The following is a 23432-nucleotide window of genomic DNA, read 5'->3' on the forward strand; positions in this document are numbered from 1 at the left end:
GGGTGCAATTCAAAGTGCTGGTTGTTACCTTTAAAGCCGTTTGTGGCTTGGAGCTGGGTTACTTAAGGGACTGTCCTTCCCCGGTTGTTTCTACTTGTCTCATCCGGTCCAGCAGGATGGACATGCTCTGGGTCCTGTTGGCTAAGGAATGCAGGCTCGTGGGGCCCAGAAGACAAGCTTTTTCCTCCATAGTGCCCACCCTCTGGCACATTAGGTTGGCCCTGACTTTGCTGGCCTTTTGTAAGATCCTAAAGACCTGACTCTGTGCTCAGGCCTGGGCCTCAAGTGTGTGAAAGGACCCACCTGCTGGCTATGTGGATGATAGTTGGTTTTCTTGGCTGCTATATATTTTAAAGTTTGTATATGTATTTGTTTTATTTTTATCATTATCAACTTCCCAGAGTCGTTGAGATAGGCAGCTATATAAATTAATGAAATAAAGTTTGTTTAATCATATATGTCGGCTTTCAGCCTTCAGGATGGCCTTGTATCTGTGGAAAAGCAAAAATAGACAATATGCTTCCAAATGCTCTGTGGTTAATTCACTGTTTAAAACTTGCATTTTATATTAGACAATATTGCTCTTATTTTGAAAGTGTAGGAAAGTAGTCTTTTCTTCCCTTCGTTTCTATTATATCAGTACAGCAGTAGTTGGATAATGCCAGAAGATGCTACTCTAGAAATCACTGATAAGGAAATGCCCAGAATTCAGAAGGACAAGTGAAAAACAGAACCCACAAAAAGCCTGATAACCCCTTAAAGATTAGCAGACTTATTGTAACATATGTTTTGATAAAGTACAGCATGTCTTGTCAGATGATTCTTTTTCTAGATCACTTTCAGTATCTGTTGAAATGGGCACTAATCTCACAGCAGTGACTCTGGTGTGGTACCATAGCTGGCAATCTAGTTCAAAGGAAGCATCTCTAAGAATGACAGTTTTCACCTTTGCCCCAGTGCCAAGAATTTCATCTGACTATGGCTGGCTCTAGCGCTTGTATTGGGATAGGAACATAAGAATCTGCAGCCATGTATGAGTGTTGGCTATCCAGGGTCTCAGTCAGAGAGAATTTTCCCAATCCCTGACCCTTTTAACTGCAGATATTAAGGACTGAACCTTAGATCTTCTGCTTCCAAAGTATATGCTAACCTTCTAGGGTTTGCCTTGAATGCATCTGAATCCCAGAATGAATACAATCCATGTGATCTGTGGTGCTTTGCTGTGATCCCTGAGGCTGCAACAGGAGGGGACAATTTGGGGGGACAGAGCAGTGATATGCTAATATCATCCAGGGACCTTGTTATCCTTAAAGATCAAGAGAACCTCCCTCCCTCCCAATCTTCTTGATTTGTTTTTGATATATTAAGTATGAACTAAAGCCTGCACACTTTTTACTTTCCTGCTCAAAAATGTCCCTTTGATTACTGCTGAAATTTGGCCAGGAGCCTTATGCACCTTATGGGCCAAGGGTGGCCCACCCCTGGATTAGTTTATGTAGCAGCATACCATTCTTTCAGCCTAGTTACAGCCTTTTGCTCTCCATGGGTATGTCAGTAGCTAGGCATCCTGAACGAAGAAAGATGTGTGCTTTTCCATCTAAACATGGAGCTGGTTGAAGCAAAGCCAGCATGGCCAATGCTATTGTTCTGAAGGTACATAGTGGTTAGTGATATTTGAAAAGGGTGGCTGAGTGAATACAGATGCAATACTGGATTATCTATTTATTTCATTATATTTTTACATGAGTTTTTCAGTCAAAAGCAATTAAAAGATTAATTAGGCAAGGGCCCATAAGGGAAGGAGATTTGGGGATCAAGGCAGGGGGAGATAGAGGAAGAAGATTAGTATGACATGGAAAAGGCCTTTATTTCCATTTGGGTCTGGGGATTCTTCCCTTGCTTATAGAGAGAGGTTCTTCCATCACTCTGCCCTCTGCTGCCGGTCAGTTGAAGCCCTTCTCTCAAAGTGCCTGGTCTTCCATCTGCTGAGAGGGAAGGGTGATGTTTCCTAGTGGTCTGTGTGAGTGTCCTGGCAAAGACCACACCATCTCTTGCTTCTGCACTCCCACAGTTGAGATGTCTCAGTAAGAAACCCATCGTTTGCTGTTTACAGGGTTCCCATTGATACCTTCCTGCATACATGCTGTAGCCAGAAGCATATATTTCAATGACAAGTAAGTCATCTCCTGTCTTTGAAAGAGTTTTTTTTTTAAGAACATCTCTTATGAGAGAGAGGACAGAATGATTATTCCTCTCTAACTCTATTTTGCTTTCATTTTAATATTCTGTAGCTGCTGGATCAGTTCAGAGACTCATCTGCTGTACATCATCCACGGTCCGATTTGCGCTGCTCTTTTGGTATGAACTTTTAAGACAATCTCTTTTTTAAAGAACTTCTTTGGTTTTAAGTTTTCTCAATCTGTAAGGACTAATATATTTTATTTAAATGGAAGTAAACTAAACAACAAGTACATCAGATATGGTCATCTACATCTGAGGGTAGGAATTTCTTGTGGGGTGAAGTTGTGTGTGTCCGTGTTTGGTGTCAGTGCTATGATAGTCTGTTTCATTGGCTGGAATCCAAACAGTGGTATATCTGTACTATTGGGCCACTGGGACAGATTAACATCTGCATGGAGCAGGATAAGGTGCTCCAGCAGAGTCCAGCAGGTTTGATAACGTTCCTGCTGAGCAGTGCTACTTCTACCAGTCTCCCTCGCCTCCTTGGTTATCAAATATCAGCACGGTGATGCTTAAGAAGTATATGGTTACCATTTATACTCATGCTCAAATGATAGTTCTTCCGTTTTTTTCCCAGCCCTGCTGAGAAAAACATTTTGCAAAAACAAAACTGGTGGGGGGCAAGGTTCTTGTCCTTAGGATGGCCTGTTTTTCACTGTATATGCCTTACCACTGCCATTGTAAAGGCATCTCTCCAGCACTCTGAAACCTTCCTAGCTTTCCACTTTTCACATCCAGCCCCAGGGAGGGGACCCTGAGGGAACTGCTTCCATGAGTAGGAAGCAAAGACAGTTTGGGGGGGGGGGGTTGCAGAATGATGGAGAGGCCTGTAATGGAAAACAGGACCACCACCACCACCATCCTTGGCCATTATAACACCACAACCTTCTAAATACCTCCAAAAGCATTAGAAAAACCACCCAGAAAATGAAGTACAAAAGGAAAAGACCTCAGGTGAAAAAGAAAACTTCGGAGAAATGGAAAAAGCAATCTTGGCACAGTATTAAGGTATATGCTCAGTCACCAGACACTGCAGATATGACAGCAAAGGTCTTGGCTGGAACTTGTGGAGGAGTGGCATTCACAAGAAGTGTGCCGAAGTCTCATCAACAGTTTTCTCATAAGCTTGCACAGGGGGTCTCATCCTCCTTTCTAGCAACAGTGTGTCTTCTGAAAAAGTTTGCCTGAAGTCAAGACAGCCACCCAAGTGCCTTTTGAAACTTCCACCCTTCACCTGTTTGGGAAAGAAGCACTTTCCTCATCAGATTCTGGGCCTCAGCTGTTGCTCGTGTTCATTAGGAAAGAGGCTGAAACTAAAACAGCTTGTTGCATAATGACTGGCTTTAATACCGAATACTGGATGCTGTTTTGGCTTCCTGTAGTATAAAAGCATCCAAGAGATTATCGTAAATGAGCAATAGTAAGTAGCACATATAAGTTGATACAGTTACATTCCTGAATACTTCATCTGATTCTGGTTACCCACTGAACAATGATATTATAGTATTGGAAAAGGTGTAGAAAAGGTCAATGAACATGATGAGAGAAGGTCAAACATTGACAGTTCTGCTATCAAATGCATTATAAGTTCCAGTATATTTAACGGGATTCAATTCCAGGATTGCAGGCTAAGAATTGATGTCAAAGATTATACTAGGAGTAGACCAATGTTTCTGTTTTGTGTGCATCTTTGAGATTTTCATGCAATGAGGGTTCTTCCCAAACGGCTAGCATTAGGGGAGGCGTACTTATTCCAAAGTTGCCACTAGTGGCTAGTCATAAAGTGCTCATTCTCCAGGAAACAAATTGGCCAAGTTGTGCCCTGCCATTTCCTCCCCAGGATGCTTTCTACTATCCCAGTTTCCCTCTTTTTTTTTTTTTTCCTGGCAGAAAGCTGCATTTCTAAAGAAAGCATTGGGTTACAGTAATTTATCCCTTAGCTGCTGATTGGTAAAGAATCTGGCAAATATCAGGGGAATTGGAGTTTGTATGATTAACGCACAGGTACACCATTTGGTGAACAATATTCACAGAAATGCATGATGATCACATATGACATTTGCTGCTGCCCAGAGTCTTTTGAGACTCTACACTCTCTACCAGGAGTGATTGTGAATCAGTAGAAAATACAAAATGCAAAGAGACCAGGACCATGCACTTAGTCCTACCCAGCTTCTCTTCAGCCTCCACTGAATCTGGAAAGGAGGAGACTGTATTTGCATTGACTTGATGCAGTTAGTTATCAGCATGAACCAGTCTCTCTATTTTATTCTTGCACAGAGAGCTGTAGTCACATTAATGTCAACACAAATAGAACTGTCCTCTTCTAGCTGAATGTGTGGAGGCTGAAGAGAAGAGAGGCTGGGACTATGTGCATGGTCATGTTCCCAAATGAGGTTAAGCTTTTCACACATTCATGCAAACCCCGGAATAAGGCTGTTGTCTCCTAAGAGAAAAGAATTGAGAGGAACTCGGGCATAATCACTGGGTACCATTCCACAGTAGCAGCCTCCTTCAACCCGTACTTTGAGAACTGGGATTGCTTTTCCTTGGGAGGTATAGGTTTCTTATTCTATTTTCCTGGAGACTGTTCTTAAAATAGCTTCATGCTACTGCAGTGAGTCAAAAGGCTCAAATTTTCATGAAATTCATGTCTCTTAGGACTATTCCGTATATGGAGGGAACAGAGGAGAATTCTAATTATAAAATGTCAAGAAAGAGCATGCTACTCAGAATAGGTCCTTACATAACTTATATGTTTAAATACAAAAAAGGAAATAACAATAACTCTAGCAACATAATAACTTAACAAATCAAAAAATCCAAGTGTTAAGTGTGATACGTTTACATATTATTAAGCCATGCGCTTTAAATAATCAAGATAACTACTAACATAAATATGCAATTTAAAAACAGGAGGAAAAGGAAAAATAGAGGGAGGAAATAGCACAACATATAAGTAGATCCAGAATAACTCCAAGATATTTGACCAGTTTGCTTGTAAATATTGAGTGTGAAGGTTTGGAGTTTTATCTGTCTAGTAGTTATTCTATATATGATGCAGATAACTTTTAATTTGTTGCTCCTTACTTCAAGATAACGTTCTTTTGTGAAAAGCAGTATAAAATTGATTAACAATAGTTAGAATAATTTTTTAAAAATAGCCTGTCAATGTTAACAGAAAGATTGGGCGCTTTTCCTTTTCCCCTGGATTCCCAAGCCAACCTTTGGCTGATTTTGGGTTTTGATAGGATTGGTCTGATCTACCCAGGGATGTTCCAGGCCCCTTTTCTGAATTTTCATTGTTTACTGATGTAAATGGAGCAAACGACTCTAATTATTGTTATCTTGGAAAATATAATAAAACTATACAAACAATCATTTATCCACTTGTTCAATAAAACGGTCTTTGAACATACAGTATGGTTAATATTACCAAATGCATTGTAACAAGCTATTTTAAACACTTGCATCTTTTGGTTTTTCACAATGGATTTGGGCACCTTGTTCCTGCCACCTCAGCCACTCTCCTCCCCCCAACTCAGATACTTTTGGGGTTTTGATTTGGAAGTGTGGCATATGATCTGCAAAACAAAATCATAAACATTAACAGAATACTCTTCTTCCCCTCATAGGTGAATCTCTTTTTCCTGTTGAACATTGTCCGTGTTCTAATCACTAAATTAAAAGTCACCCACCAGGCGGAATCCAATCTCTACATGAAGGCAGTCAGAGCCACCCTCATACTGGTGCCACTGCTTGGCATTGAATTTGTGCTGTTTCCATGGCAGCCAGAAGATCACGTTGCTGCAGAGATTTTCAACTACGTGATACATATCCTGATGCACTATCAGGTATCATGGGTGAAGAAGTGTTGGCAATTCATAGTGCTTGGAGCCTGAACAAAATGAGTAATTTAATCAATTTCTTATCCAAGCAGCAGTTGGGAGTCTTGAAATACGTATTTTGGTCAGATTTCTCATATTAAGAACTGGAGGATAATGCAGGAATGGGTGGGAGGACAATTCATTCAGTGATTTTTACCTTCATGAAAGGTGCTAGTTTGTCCATTTTTCAAGGGATATGAAAGGGAGCAAATGTCTTTTTTGTAGCCAGCCTCTAGCCCTTGAGAGGCTCTTTCCAATGCCTGATGTTTTGTAATCATGCACCAGAATGAGTTCCTTGTAAACTTTGTAGTTATTGCTTTGGCAGAACTCCTTCTAATACATTTTTCTTAGCCAACAACATTTGGCTATGGAATGCCCACACAAGAGCCTCCAATGCAAAGTCAAAGGAAAGCATGATTAGAAAAGAGAAGAACAATTTTCAGATTAAATAACATCAAAGCTGCAGTCAGTCAGCAGAGAACTGATGCACTGAAGGTATCACTTGCAGGGAGGTATTTTAGAACCCCCTTGTTTCAGTCCTATTTAAATTGGACTAACTAGGATGGACCAAAAGAGGAATGAATCAAATGATAGTTATGACCTATAATGCCCCCGCTGACTTCCAGCTGCCTGTCACACCTCCTCTAAACCATTTTTGAGAATGAAGGAAGGTCCCTCTGGAATGGCATGAGTTGGGATTCTGGGATTTGCTAAAAAACATAGCCATGGAATGACTTCAGAGGGAATGCCTTGTTTGGGTGTTCATCAAACACAAACGTATGTCAGGCAAGTAGTAACTTTCTGTTTTACTCTGCAGGGCTTGCTGGTGGCAACAATTTTCTGTTTTTTTAATGGAGAGGTACAGTAATTCATTTATATATCTCTTTTTATGAATGAGTTGGATTGTTGGTATGAAACCTAGCTGTGCTGGAGGTTCTAAAAGTAGCTAAAGCTGCAGTAATAAAGAAAAAGGTTTTAGGATGATTCCAGATTAGAGTTAAATCACCCTGCATCCTTCATGGGATTTTAAGAGAGAGATAGATGACAGTCTTCCATTATCTTTTAACCATCCTTTTTTCCCCCAGTGCTGCTTCAGTCATTTTCACTCCTCAGAAAATTATCAAAGAGAATGCACCATACCTTTTAATGAGTCACACTGAACTCTCTGTCTGGAATCATTTCTTATCTGTAGCTGAAAGGGGAAAAACATCTTTCTCAGATATAAGCACTAAATAAAATAAATGGCTTTCTTAGAAGTAAAAAAAAAAAAGGATTTTAAATTTTAAGCCAGAATTATCCATGGAATCTACGCATGGCTGATTTTGCAGTTGTATTTCATGGTCTCAGACTAGAAGACCCTTACAACATGTTGATTAGTTTTCAAAGTCTAAATCTTTATGATTCACGTCATGAAAGAAAATTGTTATTCTCCAAATAATTATTGTGAATGGGGAAGGGTTCATTTTTATCACCAAGAATGCAGTAATAGAGGAAGACACTGCAGTTGAAAAGCAACTAAAGTGTGTGTGTGTTTGTGTGCACGCAAGCCATGAAAGCTTTGCTTTTCCTGGGTTTGCATAGCGACATGTGATCCCAAGAAAATATGCGTTTGTGTTGAGCTGCCAACAGTATGCCCACGCCTGCTCTTAAGCACCTTGTCGCATTCTGACAGTGGCTCCTTAGTTCACACCTGTCCAGAAAAAGACACAGCTTCTTTAAGGAGATGCTGATAGCTGAGATTTGCACACCCACAGCATCCTCAAGTACAGTATCGTTTTGGCTTCAAATCTGTATTGCACCACATTCCTATTTATAAGCTTTTTGTCTGTTTTCCTCTCTCAGGGGAAATGGATTGTCTTAACATCAGAATGGTTTTATTGGTAAATAGTCATGGTGAAACTTTACCTTGTACAGTCTCAGTAAGTCTTTTTTAGGGAAAATGGTTACATTGGTTATCTTTCAAAAAAAGTGATCTGGCTCAATATCCTTGAACATGTATAAAGATGATAGCCAAACAATAATCTGTCTCTTGTTTCTAAGCAGTGCCAAGGGAAAGTGGAAAGGTACAGTTTGGAGACTGTGTTCTGGACAATATAGCTCACTTCAGTCCATTGTAGCTGAAGTGAAACCAGTTATTAAGTTATGCTTATTCAGAAATATACAAATTTCAAAATGCATTTTCTACTTCGTCAATTTCAGTCAATCCACCCACATTTAAATCCTGTTTATCTTGAATTCTCCATTTGGATTTGCTCTTCAATTATACTGAAGGTTCTATATTTAAGAGATAATGTTTTATATTTTAGTGACTTGCAGTTATTTCTAACTTCTAAAGATCTTATTCTTTGAGAAGAACAGCATGCTTTGAAACCACTGGAATTTTGAGTCATACCAGGGATCCCACTAAAAGTTTGTGAACATTATAGCTGAAATGCCTGCCAGATTGACATTTGAAGATGAGCAAAACAAAGATCACTTTACATGGCAATCCACTTGTTTGCGATTTTTACTGTAGTGCTTCCATACAGTTGCAGAAAAGTTTTTCAGCCTACTGAAAATCTTACATTCAGCATGGAGAGTTGATACCCACCATGCAAACCGTCCTGTGTATAGTCAGAGCAGCAGGGTAGTGATTGCTTGTTCATAAGCAATCACAGCTTAGTAGCACAGGATAAAATAGTAGATGTCAGCATCAGATGGAAAATCAGTATTCAAACAGGAAGTATAGTTCCTACCGTCTCATCAGCACTTAACAGAAGAAAAATACTACTTCCTAAGGCCTGTTCCCACTAGGTAGATTGATTCCTGGATTTCTATATTTTAGGTCCTAAAAATAAGTTAAGGAAATGCACAGAAAGGAAACTTCTTAACAATGTCTCCCTCTTACAGATTTTCTTTGTAACTCTTGTCTCCAGAACTATTTTGCACAAAATGCTATAATTAATATAGAGGGATACTGATGTTGTGTTTTACTATTATGATAACATTGATCAGGAGCTGATGATTTTTAACCACAAGATTCCCTTCAACATCTTTTAACCTTTGAGCAGATTTTGCGATCTTTCACTCTGGTATCAACTGTTCTTGGAGGCGATGAATTCCATTCACATTTCATCAAGGCCTCTAGTAAATCAAACTTCCTGTTGCACAGGTGGCTTACCACATTGTATGTACGGAAACTATTGTAAAACAGAACATCCTTCCAAAGAAGTGGGTAAACAAATTCAGACCTTATGTGCCTTCATTTGTATTATCCAGCATATTTTTAACCAAGGTGAACTCTATTCAGGAAACAGTTTTTCCACCAGCCTGATGGAAATATGAATCAGGTTTGTCAACTGAAAACTCCTGTAGGATTAAGCCAACAAAAATACACTGTCTCACATGCTGCTGAGCATCTAAAATTGATCAGTAGTGTTATAAAATATTTATTACTTTTGTAATTTCCCCACCCTTATGGTTGCTCAGAGAAGTATACATGGATTCTCAAGCAACCTTTCATCCAGAGATTCTTCCTTGCAGCCCAGTAGTTTCAAGGCTAAATATAACACTTATCCACAGAACCCATTTTCTCTTTGGCCAAGGGAGAACTGGAATGATACTGTGATAGGTAATTATCAGTTTTGGAATGATGCTTTCTCCTGCTTTCTAATTCCTTCTGTCTTCATTAACTTTAATCTTTGGTTGCAACAGTAAACACTTGTGTTTAATCAAGTGGTCCAAATTCCATGAAAGCTTCTTCTATAATGAATATGTTAATCTTTTGTGCTGCCCCAAGATTCTTTGCTGTTCTTGCAACGGATTAATACAGCTACTATTTTGGAAAAATATTTTGTAACATTTTCCTTTTATTTGAAATGGCAGTCATTTCATGCAGGTTTCTGTGTCTGTAAGGACCTAGATCAAGGGCTCTCTCGGTTATTACAGAAAGAGCTGGGATGAACTAAAGTTCAATTAATGGTTTTTGCTGTACCTTTGGGGCCATAAAGTTCTCAAGGAGAGTGACCCATGGCAAGGGAACAGAGTATCAAAAGTGGGAGTAGCTTAACCCTCCTCACTCTGTCAAAGACAACTATTACAGACTTCAGCTATTCAGGTCTCAGTGCTGTGGAAATGAAAAGTGAAAATAGAAATATGGATCAGGATTTAATAGTTATTAATACCTGCTTAAGAAAGCTTACTCCACAATTTGTGTGGCATTAAATTACTTGAATGACCAAATGAACCATCTAGAAATGCAAAGATATTGTATATGTTTTTCTCCTTATTGCTTGTCTTTTTGAGAGATCTCTTCTTGCCTTTATATACCCTAGTTGCTCAGCCCTGTTTTCTTCCTTTGCTCTCACTGGGAAGGGAAAAAAACGCTGAATAGGTTTGAGTCTTGACCAGTGATATGCAATTGTTGACCCAGAAGATAAGATGAAGAAAACATATACTGAACTTCTTTTCTCCCCCTTTAACGTGTGTGTGTGTACACACACACACACACACACACACACACACACTGTATATATATTTATATTTATATTTTTTTCCCCTTTTCCCTGAAATAGGTCCAGTCTGTCCTACGGAGGCACTGGAATCAGTACAGGATCCAGTTTGAGCATAGCTTTGCTCACTCCGATGGTCTCCGATCAGCTTCCTATACAGCTTCTTCCTCCATCACTGATGGCCAAAGCTTCAGTTATAACCACGACTGCACCAGTGAACATTTAAATGGAAAAAGCTTTCACGACATGGAAAATGTTGCTTTTAAACCTGAAAAGCTGTATGGGTGATTACAGAAGACTGTTTCAGTTCTCACCAATATATTATTTCAAGTAGATGACTCCATGAGCAGCAGTGACTTTTGGCAGGATGGTTGTTCTTGAAGAATGCAATGAGTTTCAATTTGTTTCTTGTGTCCACATGCATTAGCATATCTTAGCATGTGAGTGCTTATATACTGGAGCTGGTGACACCCAACCATTGAAATGTTAAGCTTCAACCTCTGGATTTAAAACATTCAGAAAGATGCTGGTTGAGATTTTAATGGGATCAATCATGCCCTAGTTAGATCTGTACTTGTATATATGTTTTCTGCATATGAATATATCTGGAGATAGATCAACTTTGCCTCTTCAACTTCTACTGTGTAGACAAATTGGGCAATTATTTTGTACGAAGGAAATCAAAGAAAGTTCTGTATTTTTTCAGCAGTTTGTATCATGACTGGGTTGTCATTTTGCAGCCATTTTGTTGCTTCAAAACATGTACATACGGTATTTATCATATTCTGTTGTCTTAAATGCAACCAACAAACACAGTCTAAATCTTGGGAAAAAATCATGAATTGCAAAGCATTTTTCATGTTGACCGTGGAGCCTCTAAGTCTGACAAAGATGGATACAAACCAATCTGGAATATTTTAAATGAAGTGGGTTCAAATTTATTAGAAATATAAGGGTCAACATTTTCAGGTATACCTCTGCCTCTTCCCTTCAATTCCTGTAAGGAACATAAAAGAAAGTAGTCATCATATCCCGTCAGTATCTGGTAGGCATGGGAGCTGTGATTGTAAGGTGGAGTTTCTGTGTATCTGTGGGCTTTCCTTTTGTTTTAATTAATGGGTCCAGTTTTACATATGCACGAATCTAACTCCAGCCAAGTAAATGCTTATGCAGGAGCAGTGCGTGCACTGCAGTATACTGTACATATATTGCAGCATATGCTCTGAAGATGCTATACCAGTGTCACTGGTTGATTTGTATTCAGTAAAGAAGTTGGGTGAAAACTTCTTTAAGACATGAAAACTGCAGGGACTCGTCCCGGTGGTTGCCGCAGAATCGGTCACGACTGAGTGCGGGAAAAGAAAGGTTGGGTGTTTAACTGACCAAGTTAGAAAAAAGTATGATAATTTGTAGATAGGCTTCCCTGATTGGGCAGCTGCTTTGACCAGAACAACAGAAGACAGTGCAGCAGCTGAGCCTTTTAGAGAGCAGAGAGGAGTGATGGGGCTCAAACCACCTTTATTTATTTTCGCTGAGTGGAAGCTATGGATGGGGGGAATCAGTACTGGAAGACAGGGTCTAGTAACGGAAGTAGTATACCCACAGGGGCTCCATGATCCAGGCCCACAGCCAGAATGCTGTCACTTATAGTCAACAGTGATCCTATCCTCCTATTACCTTTACAGAGGCAGAGACATTCTCACTCAAAATCCAGGGCTAGAAATGAGTTGTTCCTATTGGGGTGAGCAAAGACCAAATGATGATGATCTAATCATGCTGAGCACCCCAGTTCAGACTCCTAAACTAGGTAGATTTTTGGTTTCAAATGTATAGTTCTTGGTCAAGCACTAGTGGGGTTGTTTAGACCTTGACTTTTTTTTTTTTTTTTTTGGTCAGTGGGAAAAGTGCAATTCTTTTCTTCCACTGATGACTGGAGAGGAGGGGAGGGGAGGGAAAGAAGGGCAGTTCTCCTCCCTTTTACAACCCTCTCCAAATCTACTCTGGATGGCTGGGGAACTCCAGAGCAGGTACAGGAGGAACTGAAAAAAGTGTATTCAGTAGAAATTGTTGTGCTGGCAGATTTCCAATAGAAGTCCTTTGATTTTGTGTGTTTGTTTTACCTCTCTTTGTTCATTTGAAGCCAATGGATGAGATGGCCAAAGAGGCTGTCCTAATATTGGGCCTTGTACAGAACCCTTAAGGGGCTACAGTCAGCAAGGTGTCCTCCACTCTGGTCTGAAAACATGAAAGCTACATGGAAGTCAGTGGGATTTGAGGCCACCTTAATTGTCTGCAAGATTGTAGCTATAGCCTTCTGAATGAAGCCTCTCCTGATTTGCATAGAACTGGTTTAACTTTGTGTTGTCTGAGGTTACTGGGTTTTATTCTTCTGCCTGTATATACACTCAGAAGTGCTTTACCCAATGGACAAAACCACTGTTACTGTATTTTTAACTGATCCAGAACTGTGCAAAAGATTTAATAGGATAAATATCTTTCAAGGAAGTTTGATAAGAACTTTATGCTGTGCCTTTGTGAAACATTCTTTTTTTAAAAAAAAAGATAAATAAATCTTGTATACTGAATAGCAAAATAAATATGCAACAGCACATGAAGTTAGGTGAAATAAACCTTTCAAAACTTATGAAGAAGTAAGTTTTGTTTTGTTTTGTTTTTACTGTAGCTGATTTCATTTGAAAGCATAAGAGTTCTCCAGGTGTTATTGTTGATCATGCATACTGAAGTCCTTCTGATACATGAAACTAGCAAACAGAGGATCAAATACAGCTTCATCTTCAGCAGAACCTCCTTCCCTTTTTAAGCATTGTGAAGCATGTGGGTTTCCTCCTTTCTCGGAGTTTCACACTCTCATTTTGTGACCAGTCAGCAGCTAACTAGTTAATATTTGGGATCCCTTAAGAACTAACAGTTTAGGCTGGGTTCACATTGAACCCAGGCTAAAATGTGGCTAGCGTCATTTCAGTTTAACATCATCTGTGGACCTAGCCATTGTGGTTTATAAACCACAGTTCTTGTTTAGCTGTAGGAGTGAACCAGGCTATCAGGGCTTGTTCGGAAACTGGGATATATGAGACCAACCACTGAAAAAAATGATGACTTTATCATCACTAATATTTTGGGCAAGTTTAGGTGACAGTCGATGAATGCTTCCATTTTACTTTTTCATTGCATGGGCTGCTGGACTCTATCAGACTGGGTAGCATAGTGCTGCTGCTGATATAAATTTGAAGACAGTAAATTCTCAGCCCCATCTCTTTGTTTTGAAAAACATGCCTGCGATCAGGATTGTGTCTAGGCTATGATTATGCAAAAAAGCTACAAAAGTTACTTTCTTAAGAAAATATTTTTTTAAAAAAAGAATTGTTAAGCTTTTATCCTTCAGACCAAAAAGAAGTGGACAATGTGTGCTGCATCTCAAAAAAATAACCAGCTTCCACTGAAGGATTTGCACAACTTCACCCCAAGGCTAAGAAGAATGTAATAGATAATGCAAGCAAGACAAATCTGGCAAAACTGCGTAACAGAATGCAGGTCAGAGAAATCATATTTTCATATAAAGGGGGTTGAATTCTAATGTTATTCGCTTAGAGAAAGTTCAGTGTGCTAACATCTGGAATCACATCTGGACCCAAACTGCACAACAAAATGTTTTAATTCTACTACGTGCCTCTTCCTTGGAGAACTGCAATACAAACTCTCCCATTTGCTCTAACTGTTCCATCATGGAAGGCCAAGTGCTTATTTTCCAACTTTTTTTTTCCAATTATTTTTTTTTTCTCATGGGTATGGTAACTTCATCTCTGCTTTTCAAAAGTAGTATGAGAAGAAGACTTCTGAGAAGTTGCAGCCTTCTAGGATATCATCTTTCTTACAGATTTTAATGTGTGGCATCGTTTTGGTTGGCAGAAATCTGAAGAAAATTCAGAACTGGTTTATTGCATCTAAAGCCAACTTGCTGGGTCTCTTTTTACTTATTTTTTTAATTAATGAGTGAGTCAGTGTTTTGAGAAGGTAATTTGGAACACCGATGCATGCAGCTGGAACACTTCATAGAAGACAATGGAAACTGATCCATTGAATGTTTCCTGCACCAACCCGAACACTTCATCTTTATTGCTACACTGTCATCAGGCTGAAAGTATTATGTTTGAGTGGATACAGGATGGTGAAAATGTTCTGTCTCAGATGGCTTATTCCACCATTCCTGCCAGCACAGGATGGTGCACAGAGAACAAATATTTCTGAATAAACCAATCCTTTAATGACCTGAACCCAGCGTAGATATCTGTTGTGCACATGATGCAAATAATAAATAGTATGAATAGTATATTACCTTAAACATATGATTATAAAGGAAAGACCTTAAAACAATGGCCTTTTGGACTGCAGTTCAAAGTTCTTTTAAGAATGTATCAGTTATTCACTGAAAACATGCAACAGAATGAGGCAGAAAAGGCACATTACTTTTGGTATCTAATAAAAATAACTTTTTAAATTTTAATGTTGCAGCATATTACCTCAAATGAATAAACACCTTTCTGTAGATGAGGTCAGTTCATAAAGTGTCAAAAATCACCATTTTCTTGTGATCCTTAGAATGCTCTGGGTGGTCTTCTCCAGTTTTTCCATCATCATCATCAATTATCAATGTGCATACTGTTTCAGTTTCATCTTAAGAGTATTGGAATTCAAACAATATTCAGTGCTGAAAAAAGTTGAACTAGGATAATATACCGTGGGTTGAATCCAAAGAAATGCTGTTGGAAGGAGCCAGGTGAAAGATGATTTACTACATGTTCTTCCTTGCAGCAGCTCCATTGCCAAACTATTCTTAAATGTTGGAGGCTGTTGATGAATACAGCAGGCTATGGTAGAAGTGGCTGATAAGGGGATTGCTGAAAAGTGGGTAGGTTTCCATGAATGGGATTTCCTCTGTCCAATTTTGAGCAATTTTCCTCATTTGTCTCTCAATCCTTTACGCTACAAGGCAGCACCATGGAGCAAGAATTTTCCAGTACGCCTGTACAAAATGAGGCAAAATATACCCAATAATATTAGAAGATCACATTTAGGTTAAGGGTTTCTCAATATTAACTGTATAAATCCATTTTTAAAACCCCTAAAACTAAGCATTAAAAATGTCTATGTAGAGATAGGCATTCTTATTTTTATAGGATGAGAACCAGACTTGCAATTGGAGTATTGTGCTGACTAAAAAGGGAATGAGGTTTTTAAGGTGAAATCAGGACCAAAACAAACTAATTATAGTTCCTATAATTATTGCCCCACCCCCACCCCCCCGGCTTCTCCAAATATTTCATACTTTTTTCTTCTCAACTCATTAAGTATTACAGTTCAGTAGCAGCTTTGAAAAGCATTCTGGCAGCTACATTCAAAAGGTTGGGGGTCGCAGGCAGCCAATAAAGTTTGTGCAGCCATAACACACAAGGATAGTGAGGTTCACAACAGATTAGCTGCAGCATGAGCTTATTGGAATGAATTTAATTCTGATTGAAACCAGAGTCCAGCGGGAGCAACAATGGAGATTTTACTATGTTGTAATAAAGATCTCTCTATTTAGAGATAACCAAGATAAGAGATTTATAGGGTTGCATTCTGGATGAACAGACAGTGTGAGCTTCAAAGCAACATCAGTCCCAGGCATAAAACCAAACAACCTCAGTGTCTCAATTTTTTCATTTCCAGCACTAGCACAGTTTGAATCTCACCGACACTCACACAGGTGCATTCTGTCCAATTTCTATGAAAAATGTCTGAGAGAATAAAGGCCCGTTTCAAACAGCCATTTCCTTTTTTCTATCAGCGGTTATTTAAATTTTATAGTCAACATCCATCTACTCTAGTTAATCAGATCTCCTTGCCCGTTTAATGTAATTGAACTAGGTAATTGAGCCTGAAGAGTTTTGAGTTAGTTAGCCGGGCCTCTCAGTTTAATGTGTTTCAAGCTTCTTGAAGGTAAAGTAAGGCAGATCTGATAAAGAATGATTCCATTTCTTAGTGGAAATCAAGCTTTGATCAACAGCCTTTTTTCTTTTAAGTAAAATACATAAGAGTGCTTGGGTAAGTCAGCCTTTTGGGCAGATCACAGTGATGTGCTGTTTGGGCATAAGGATATAATTCATTGTTTCCTTCACGACAATATAACAATGCCAGATGAAAATGAGAAACGTACAATTCTAATTTTATAAATTATGGACATGAGAAAATGTTAATGAGTACAAAATATCCCTTGGTTATGTTGGCTGTTCAGATGGTTGTTGCAAAACAAACATTAAACTAACTAGTGAGTGAATGTTCACAGGAGCTTGATATTTGTAGTGGATTTCCTTCTTTAATTTTCTTTCTAAAAACTGAAAACATTGAATATCTAAGTTTAAATGTTTTAAAAGGATGATTTTTTTAAAAAGTGAGCTACATCTAGATTTGTGCAGGGCAGAACTTCTTAAATGAGATGATCCCATAGATATAAGAAGGGGATGAACAGTAACCTCCCCAAGCCCCAACGCCCAAAACTGCCCTTAAGAATGCAGTTGAACGAGCAGAAGAAATTGTCAACATTCACCATCTTCCAGTGTGTTTTTTCCCTGAATCCTAATTTCTTCCACAAACAGAAGAAATGTGTGAAGCCAATAAACTAATATTTAAAAAGAGAAGCAAACTAGAAAAAAATAACTGCAAAAGTGATATAGCATCATATAATCTTGCCAGTGTATAAATATGAATAAGAAAACCGATATTTAATAATGTATAGACATGGTTTTGGTCCAGGAAGGGGAGCTTTTCTGTGTTTCTGTGAACAAGTAGGATTGAAAGAGGCACAATATTGCTCTCTAGCCTTCAGTGAAACAATATAAATATCTTGAATGGCAAAAGCACTGGTTTAAGGTTTCCTTGATAAAGAAGCCATGATTGAATTGAAACTTTGCTTGGTTGTACTTCAGATGTTAGTTGTAGGAACAAGAAACGTGCATCCAAACCGGACCTGAAAGGACATCAAGTCAGATAGTCCAACTACAATGGAGAAAAAAAAAATTAGATTTCCTGTGCTTTGCCCTTTGTTTGTCCAATCAGAATTGATGCTGAGAAACCATCTTGATATTACTACTGCCCACCAAAGTGGCCAATTTCTCTGAATTACATTAGAGAAGACCAAGATGCAAGACCAGAAAGTGGCCAAAGGAAGAGTGAAACAATGAGAGCAAATCTGTGATTGGTTCTCACACGCATGACTTTTATGTACTAAAAGTGAGCTTTTGGACTGGCATTATGATCTGGGCTGCAAAGGATTTAATCCTCAGCACTCATCCAGATATCCAGAAAGATCCCAGTCTCCAGAGAGAGAAAAATGCATGATTGACTCAAGGCAGGCAGCGGCATTAATAGTAGTATTTTTTTCTGGGAGCAAATGCAACCTTGTGGAGTTTTGAAGGGGAAAAAGATTGGTTCCGAAACCACATACATGCTTTGCCTTTCATTTTTATAACTTTATGCTTGGAAATAAATCTGTATAGGCAAGCAAGAGCAGAATGATATATTTTTATAGGATTTAAACTAGAATGCTGCATCAATTGGATTGTGAATCATCTACTATCAAAACATGAAAGAGATGTTCAGGCAACATTAAACCAATAATTTGCTTTTTCTCAACTACAGTAGTGTTACTTCTAAGTAGGGCTGCTTAAATAGCATGTGAGTGGGCGTATAAATTTGTGTGTTGAAGATACAGGGCACTCTATGTAGAAATCATATATTTTAGTGTGAGGCTCTCCTGAGATATAAAACAGCTATACTGTATATACGATTGATCATTTTATTAGTCATCAGCTCTCCCCAAGAATACAATTCTGCTGCAGCAAATTCCTGTTACCACTAGACAGTTCTTTGAAGAATAGTTACAGCAGCTAAATTAATGGTGTGTTATCTGGAGAAAAAGAGTTGCAGACATGTTATGTTTGTGGTCCCATGGACTCCAAAGTACCTTTGAGGAATGGAGGTGCTGTCCAGCCCTTTGAATTAAAACTAAGTTACAGTTACATATCTATACCTATATCTATGATGCTCAGTCTATTTCTGGGCTAGTGTAAAGTATTGTTTTAATATTTAAATTCCAAATACAAGGATAGCATGAGGTTTTCTGAAGATCACCATCTCTAATACCCACCAATCTAATCCTTAAGATCTTTTTCCAAGGTTCTGGTCTAAGGGCTCCCTTTAGATGTGGGAAAGAAGGTGACCATCAGAGTATATTTTTTTGGTGGTAGCATCACAGTTATGGAACATTCTTCAAGAGGTTCACCTGGATTCTTTTTAGTATCTTGATGCTTACTTTGTTCATCAAGGCTTTTTAACTTCTGGGGAAGGGGAGGTAACTGTATCTTAGTTTTAAACTGTGTTTAGTTGTAGTAGGTGATAATTTAAGACTGCATTTTAATATTGTATTTGTTGTGAGCCCCATTTGTTATGGAGTAACTCTAAAAAGATGAAGATCTCTTTGAATCAAGCTCAATCCCTGGTGACTAGATGGACACAACCATACAGATTTTTTTAGCAAAAGTGGCTTGCCACTGCCTTCTTCCAGACATTATTCCATTTCCAGGGTATTCTACAGCCCCAGGATTTTCTAGTGGTCTGTCTAAGTCCTAACTGGTCCACTACTGTTTAGCTGCCACAGTTAGTCAAGGTCAGCCAGATAGTGCTACTTGCTGAGACACAGGGTAGCTGTATCAATATTACAAAAATGTTGATTATTTATTGATGGTATTCTGGAAGATGTGGTGGAAATAATTGTATTTCTCTCTGAGTGATGAGGAGCAAACTTCTCAACTCTCCATTAAGCCACACTGTGTATATGCACACAATTATATCAGAGATGCAAAAAAGAAGCCACCATTCTTCCCTCTCCTCCATTCTGCCAAGAAGGCCTGCCTAAGCCAACATGATGCTTGCTAGCTTAAAGCAATGTTGAGGTTCTCCAGCTGCACTGCTATTCCCAGCATCGTTCACCATTGGCCATGGTGGTTAAAACTGTTGTTGCTTATAATTCAGCCATTTCTAGAAGGTCACAAGCTGGCTTTAAAAACACAAAGGGGGGAAAAAATCACAGAGTTAATTTGATAGAGCGAATGGCATGCTTTCTAGAAATCCCAAAGCCCATGGAATTGAAGAACACCACTAAATTGAATTGGTTGTAGATCCCTTGAAAGTTACGGCTTCTGGCAAAGAATCCATGGAAATAAAACTGTGTAACTTCTCTGTTAGAAATTCTGGTCTATTTTCCCAATAGAATGGCAGTCCCCAGGCTTCCCTGCAGAAAGGAAATTGCTAAGCCAGTTTCAGTCAAAGGTTTAGGTACACCTCTTACATTTCCCAGGCATTGTTCTTGTTGGAAGATATCAGGCTTCTTTATTCTGAGCCTTACAGGAAGACAAATCTGTAGCATCTTTAACTATTGCAACTATGGTTCTTTGTGTCTGTTGGAAACAATTGTGTGATATTTGTTCCAGGAACTGGCAAAAGTTCTGGTGGGAAATGTGGGAAAAAAATCTGACACAGTAGAAATGTCTTATATTCTCTGTGGTACTTAGAATTATTAACTAGACAAAAACTGTCCAGGCTACTCCATAAAATGATGACTTTGATGCTTCTTTATGATTAGGTCAATAAAGGTTTGTGTTCATGTTTTGATGCTAATCAAATGTCAAAAGTGTTCTTGCTACTCTTTCATAATTAAGCTGATAGCATCTTTATATGTCAAAGCTCTTAGATTTCATTTATTTGCTTTTAATTGGATACTGTTATTCACTGATAATAAAAAGATCTGTATATCTTGGGGCTTGTATTTACAACAAAAACAAAAAGAACTGTTTTTAACTGTGTTGGAGGGCAAGATCATCCTCATAAAACTGGGAAGAAACATCATTCTGACTAAAGACTAATGGGAATAATATGAATCTTGAATCATTGTCTGAAATGGCTAATAGATTCATGGTGGTTGAAGGTCATGTTTCTATAGTGGACGAAGAAATTACGCTGAAATAAATCAGGATATAATTACTGCTTGAAATGAAATCTGAAGAAGCAGCAGCTGTAATCTTTGTCAACTTCATAGAAAACCTCATGAGGCTTAGGCGGAAATGAAACTTTCAGACATCACCAAATGAGTTTCTCATCTTCTCCTTGGCTAAATCAGACAATTCACATAGTAATCTTACTCAGTATCCATAAGAAATACTTTCCCTTTGAGCTTCCCTCTTGTGTTACATATTGTGCCAAAATCTTTGCAGGTTTTTTTGGTGTTTGTGTGTTTTGCTTGATTTGTTTCAGTTTTCTTCTATGAAAAGTGTTTCAGTTTTTCCAGCTTGTCATTCAGGTTATTTTGAATTTCTTTCCATATTCTTCAGGTGATATTTTCTGACCTTGCTTTAGTATCATAAGGTGACCTAGGCTGCTGTTGTACAACACACACACACACCTACTGCATGGAAGAGTTTCTTTAGGGCAACTTCCTTTGGAAGATAATTGAGATGTGGGAAGCCAGGGGCTTGCAGACCACTGGAGAGCTTATTCTAAAGCAGTGTTGTCCAAACTTGGCCCCTTTAAGATGAGTGGACTTCAACTCCCAGAATTCCCCAGCCAGCATGGCTGGCTGGGGAATTCTGGGAGTTGAAGTCCACTCATCTTAAAGGGGCCAAGTTTGGACAACACTGTTCTAAAGTGAAAGAGAGACACACACATGGCTGGCTGGGGAATTCTGGGAGTTGAAGTCCACTCATCTTAAAGGGGCCAAGTTTGGACAACACTGTTCTAAAGTGAAAGAGAGACACACACATGGCTGGCTGGGGAATTCTGGGAGTTGAAGTCCACTCATCTTAAAGGGGCCAAGTTTGGACAACACTGTTCTAAAGTGAAAGAGAGACACACACATGGCTGGCTGGGGAATTCTGGGAGTTGAAGTCCACTCATCTTAAAGGGGCCAAGTTTGGACAACACTGTTCTAAAGTGAAAGAGAGACACACACATGGCTGGCTGGGGAATTCTGGGAGTTGAAGTCCACTCATCTTAAAGGGGCCAAGTTTGGACAACACTGTTCTAAAGTGAAAGAGAGACACACACATGGCTGGCTGGGGACTTCTGGGAGTTGAAGTCCACTCGTCTTAAAGGGGCCAAGTTTGGACAACACTGTTCTAAAGTGAAAGAGAGACACACACATGGCTGGCTGGGGACTTCTGGGAGTTGAAGTCCACTCATCTTAAAGGGGCCAAGTTTGGGCAACACTGTTCTAAAGTGAAAGAAAGACACACAGGGAGATGTCTTTTGGCCACTTCATAACTAAGGCTACAGCGTAAGCCTCCAATCCCTTCTATGAGAAATTCATTGCTTCCATCATATTTAACAAAAACAAAAACTTCAAAACTGTACATGTTGGAGTATTAGACTATTACTATAAAACCCAGTACTGAGAGGAAAAAAACCATGAAAAATATTTAAACAAGCTATTTGCTGTATCAAATAAGGATAAGTATACATTTTAAGTATACATACATTTATGGATTCAAGAGTTTAGTTTTCAATGGTAGTGATGTTTGTTTTCCTGCTAGGGAGTTACTTTAACCTTTTGTTGTTGAAGTGCATTTTCAAAGAGACTCCACTCTTTGACTTGTCATGTCCCCAGGCCAGTATTTGTGCAATGCCAGAAAAAATAAAGTTGTGAACTTCAGCTGAGGTTTTAGTTTTTCTCCTCCCTTTAAAAAAGAAAACAAAACAAAAATAAAACAAGAAGCTGTTACTAGTTTTGGCATTTGCGCATAGGCTGACTAATGTGTCTTTGCTAATACTGAATCATAGTATTATGAATAATTGTATGAGATATTAAGACACTAAGATATGTGTTGTACAATTACTTTTTGGAAGCATTCCTGTATTTTTCAACAATAAATGGGGCAGGCCAAATTGGAATGTATTTGATGCAAATAAAGCGGTTTCCTTTTTATGAAATCAAACTGGTGTATAATCTCAGTGGCCTGTTGTATAGGAGAAAGCAAATACTGTAAGTCAATAAAGTAATTATTTTTTGTTGCACTTTTACAGGACCCAAGTGTACACCATTTCTCAGAAAATGTCACAACAATCTTGTGAGTTATACTGTTATTATTGGTGCAGAATAGAACAGATTACTTGTTTGCCAAAGATCTCAAATTCAGTCCTGGCATCTCCAAATAGGACTGGGAATAACTTTTGTCTAAAACCTTATAGTGATGCTACTAGCCATTATGGTTAATATTAAATTAGACAGAGAAGAGGTTTAAGCTAGACTACTGGCCTGACTTAATAAAGCAGCTGTTTATATTTCTACCAGTATTCATGTTGTAGACGGGGAATAGAGATGGTGATGGAAAACTCACCCAATTAAGCACCCGCAGCTGGAGAGGATCCAACAATCGTCTTCTTTTCTAAAGCTAGCAGCTACAGGCAGTCGATGGTCTCTTGCACCTGGATGAGCTGAGAGCAAAGCCTCAAAGTCACATAGATCTTATATAGAATCTTGGTCAAAGATAACTTGAGCATGCATACACACTAGCACAGCATTGTCCAAACTTGGCCCCTTTAAGATGAGTGGACTTCAACTCCCAGAAGTCCCCAGCCAGCCATGTGTGTGTCTCTCTTTCACTTTAGAACAGTGTTGTCCAAACTTGGCCCCTTTAAGATGAGTGGACTTCAACTCCCAGAAGTCCCCAGCCAGCCATGTGTGTGTCTCTCTTTCACTTTAGAACAG

General features: G+C 38.8%; 1 protein-coding gene and 1 long non-coding RNA gene across 6 annotated transcripts in view; one reads left to right on the top strand and one right to left on the bottom strand.

Annotated features, from left to right (window-relative positions):
* Window positions 1-13243, top strand: part of CALCRL (calcitonin receptor like receptor) — a 72404-nt gene extending 59161 nt beyond the window's left edge. For all 5 annotated transcript variants that reach the window (XM_025163538.2, XM_025163537.2, XM_007423413.4 and 2 more), the window contains 5 exons: window positions 2114-2174; window positions 2292-2358; window positions 5877-6095; window positions 6946-6987; window positions 10682-13243. In XM_025163538.2, coding sequence (XP_025019306.1) covers window positions 2114-2174; window positions 2292-2358; window positions 5877-6095; window positions 6946-6987; window positions 10682-10906 — 614 coding nt within the window. In that variant the 3' untranslated portion in view covers window positions 10907-13243. The remainder of the gene's footprint in view (window positions 1-2113; window positions 2175-2291; window positions 2359-5876; window positions 6096-6945; window positions 6988-10681) is intronic.
* A 131-nt stretch (window positions 13244-13374) lies between these two features.
* LOC148216543 (uncharacterized) lies at window positions 13375-23142 on the bottom strand. The gene is made up of 3 exons (XR_015795200.1): window positions 23062-23142; window positions 22202-22401; window positions 13375-15659 (listed from the first exon to the last, which is right to left on the bottom strand). It is a non-coding gene; the product is annotated as an uncharacterized LOC148216543 (long non-coding RNA).
* Between the last annotated feature and the right edge of the window lie 290 nt (window positions 23143-23432).

Source organism: Python bivittatus, unplaced genomic scaffold (genome assembly GCF_059951505.1).
Source record: "Python bivittatus isolate LINGU-HERP-01145 unplaced genomic scaffold, Pbiv_v1 ctg000200_np1212, whole genome shotgun sequence".
Taxonomy (NCBI): Eukaryota; Metazoa; Chordata; class Lepidosauria; order Squamata; family Pythonidae; genus Python; species Python bivittatus.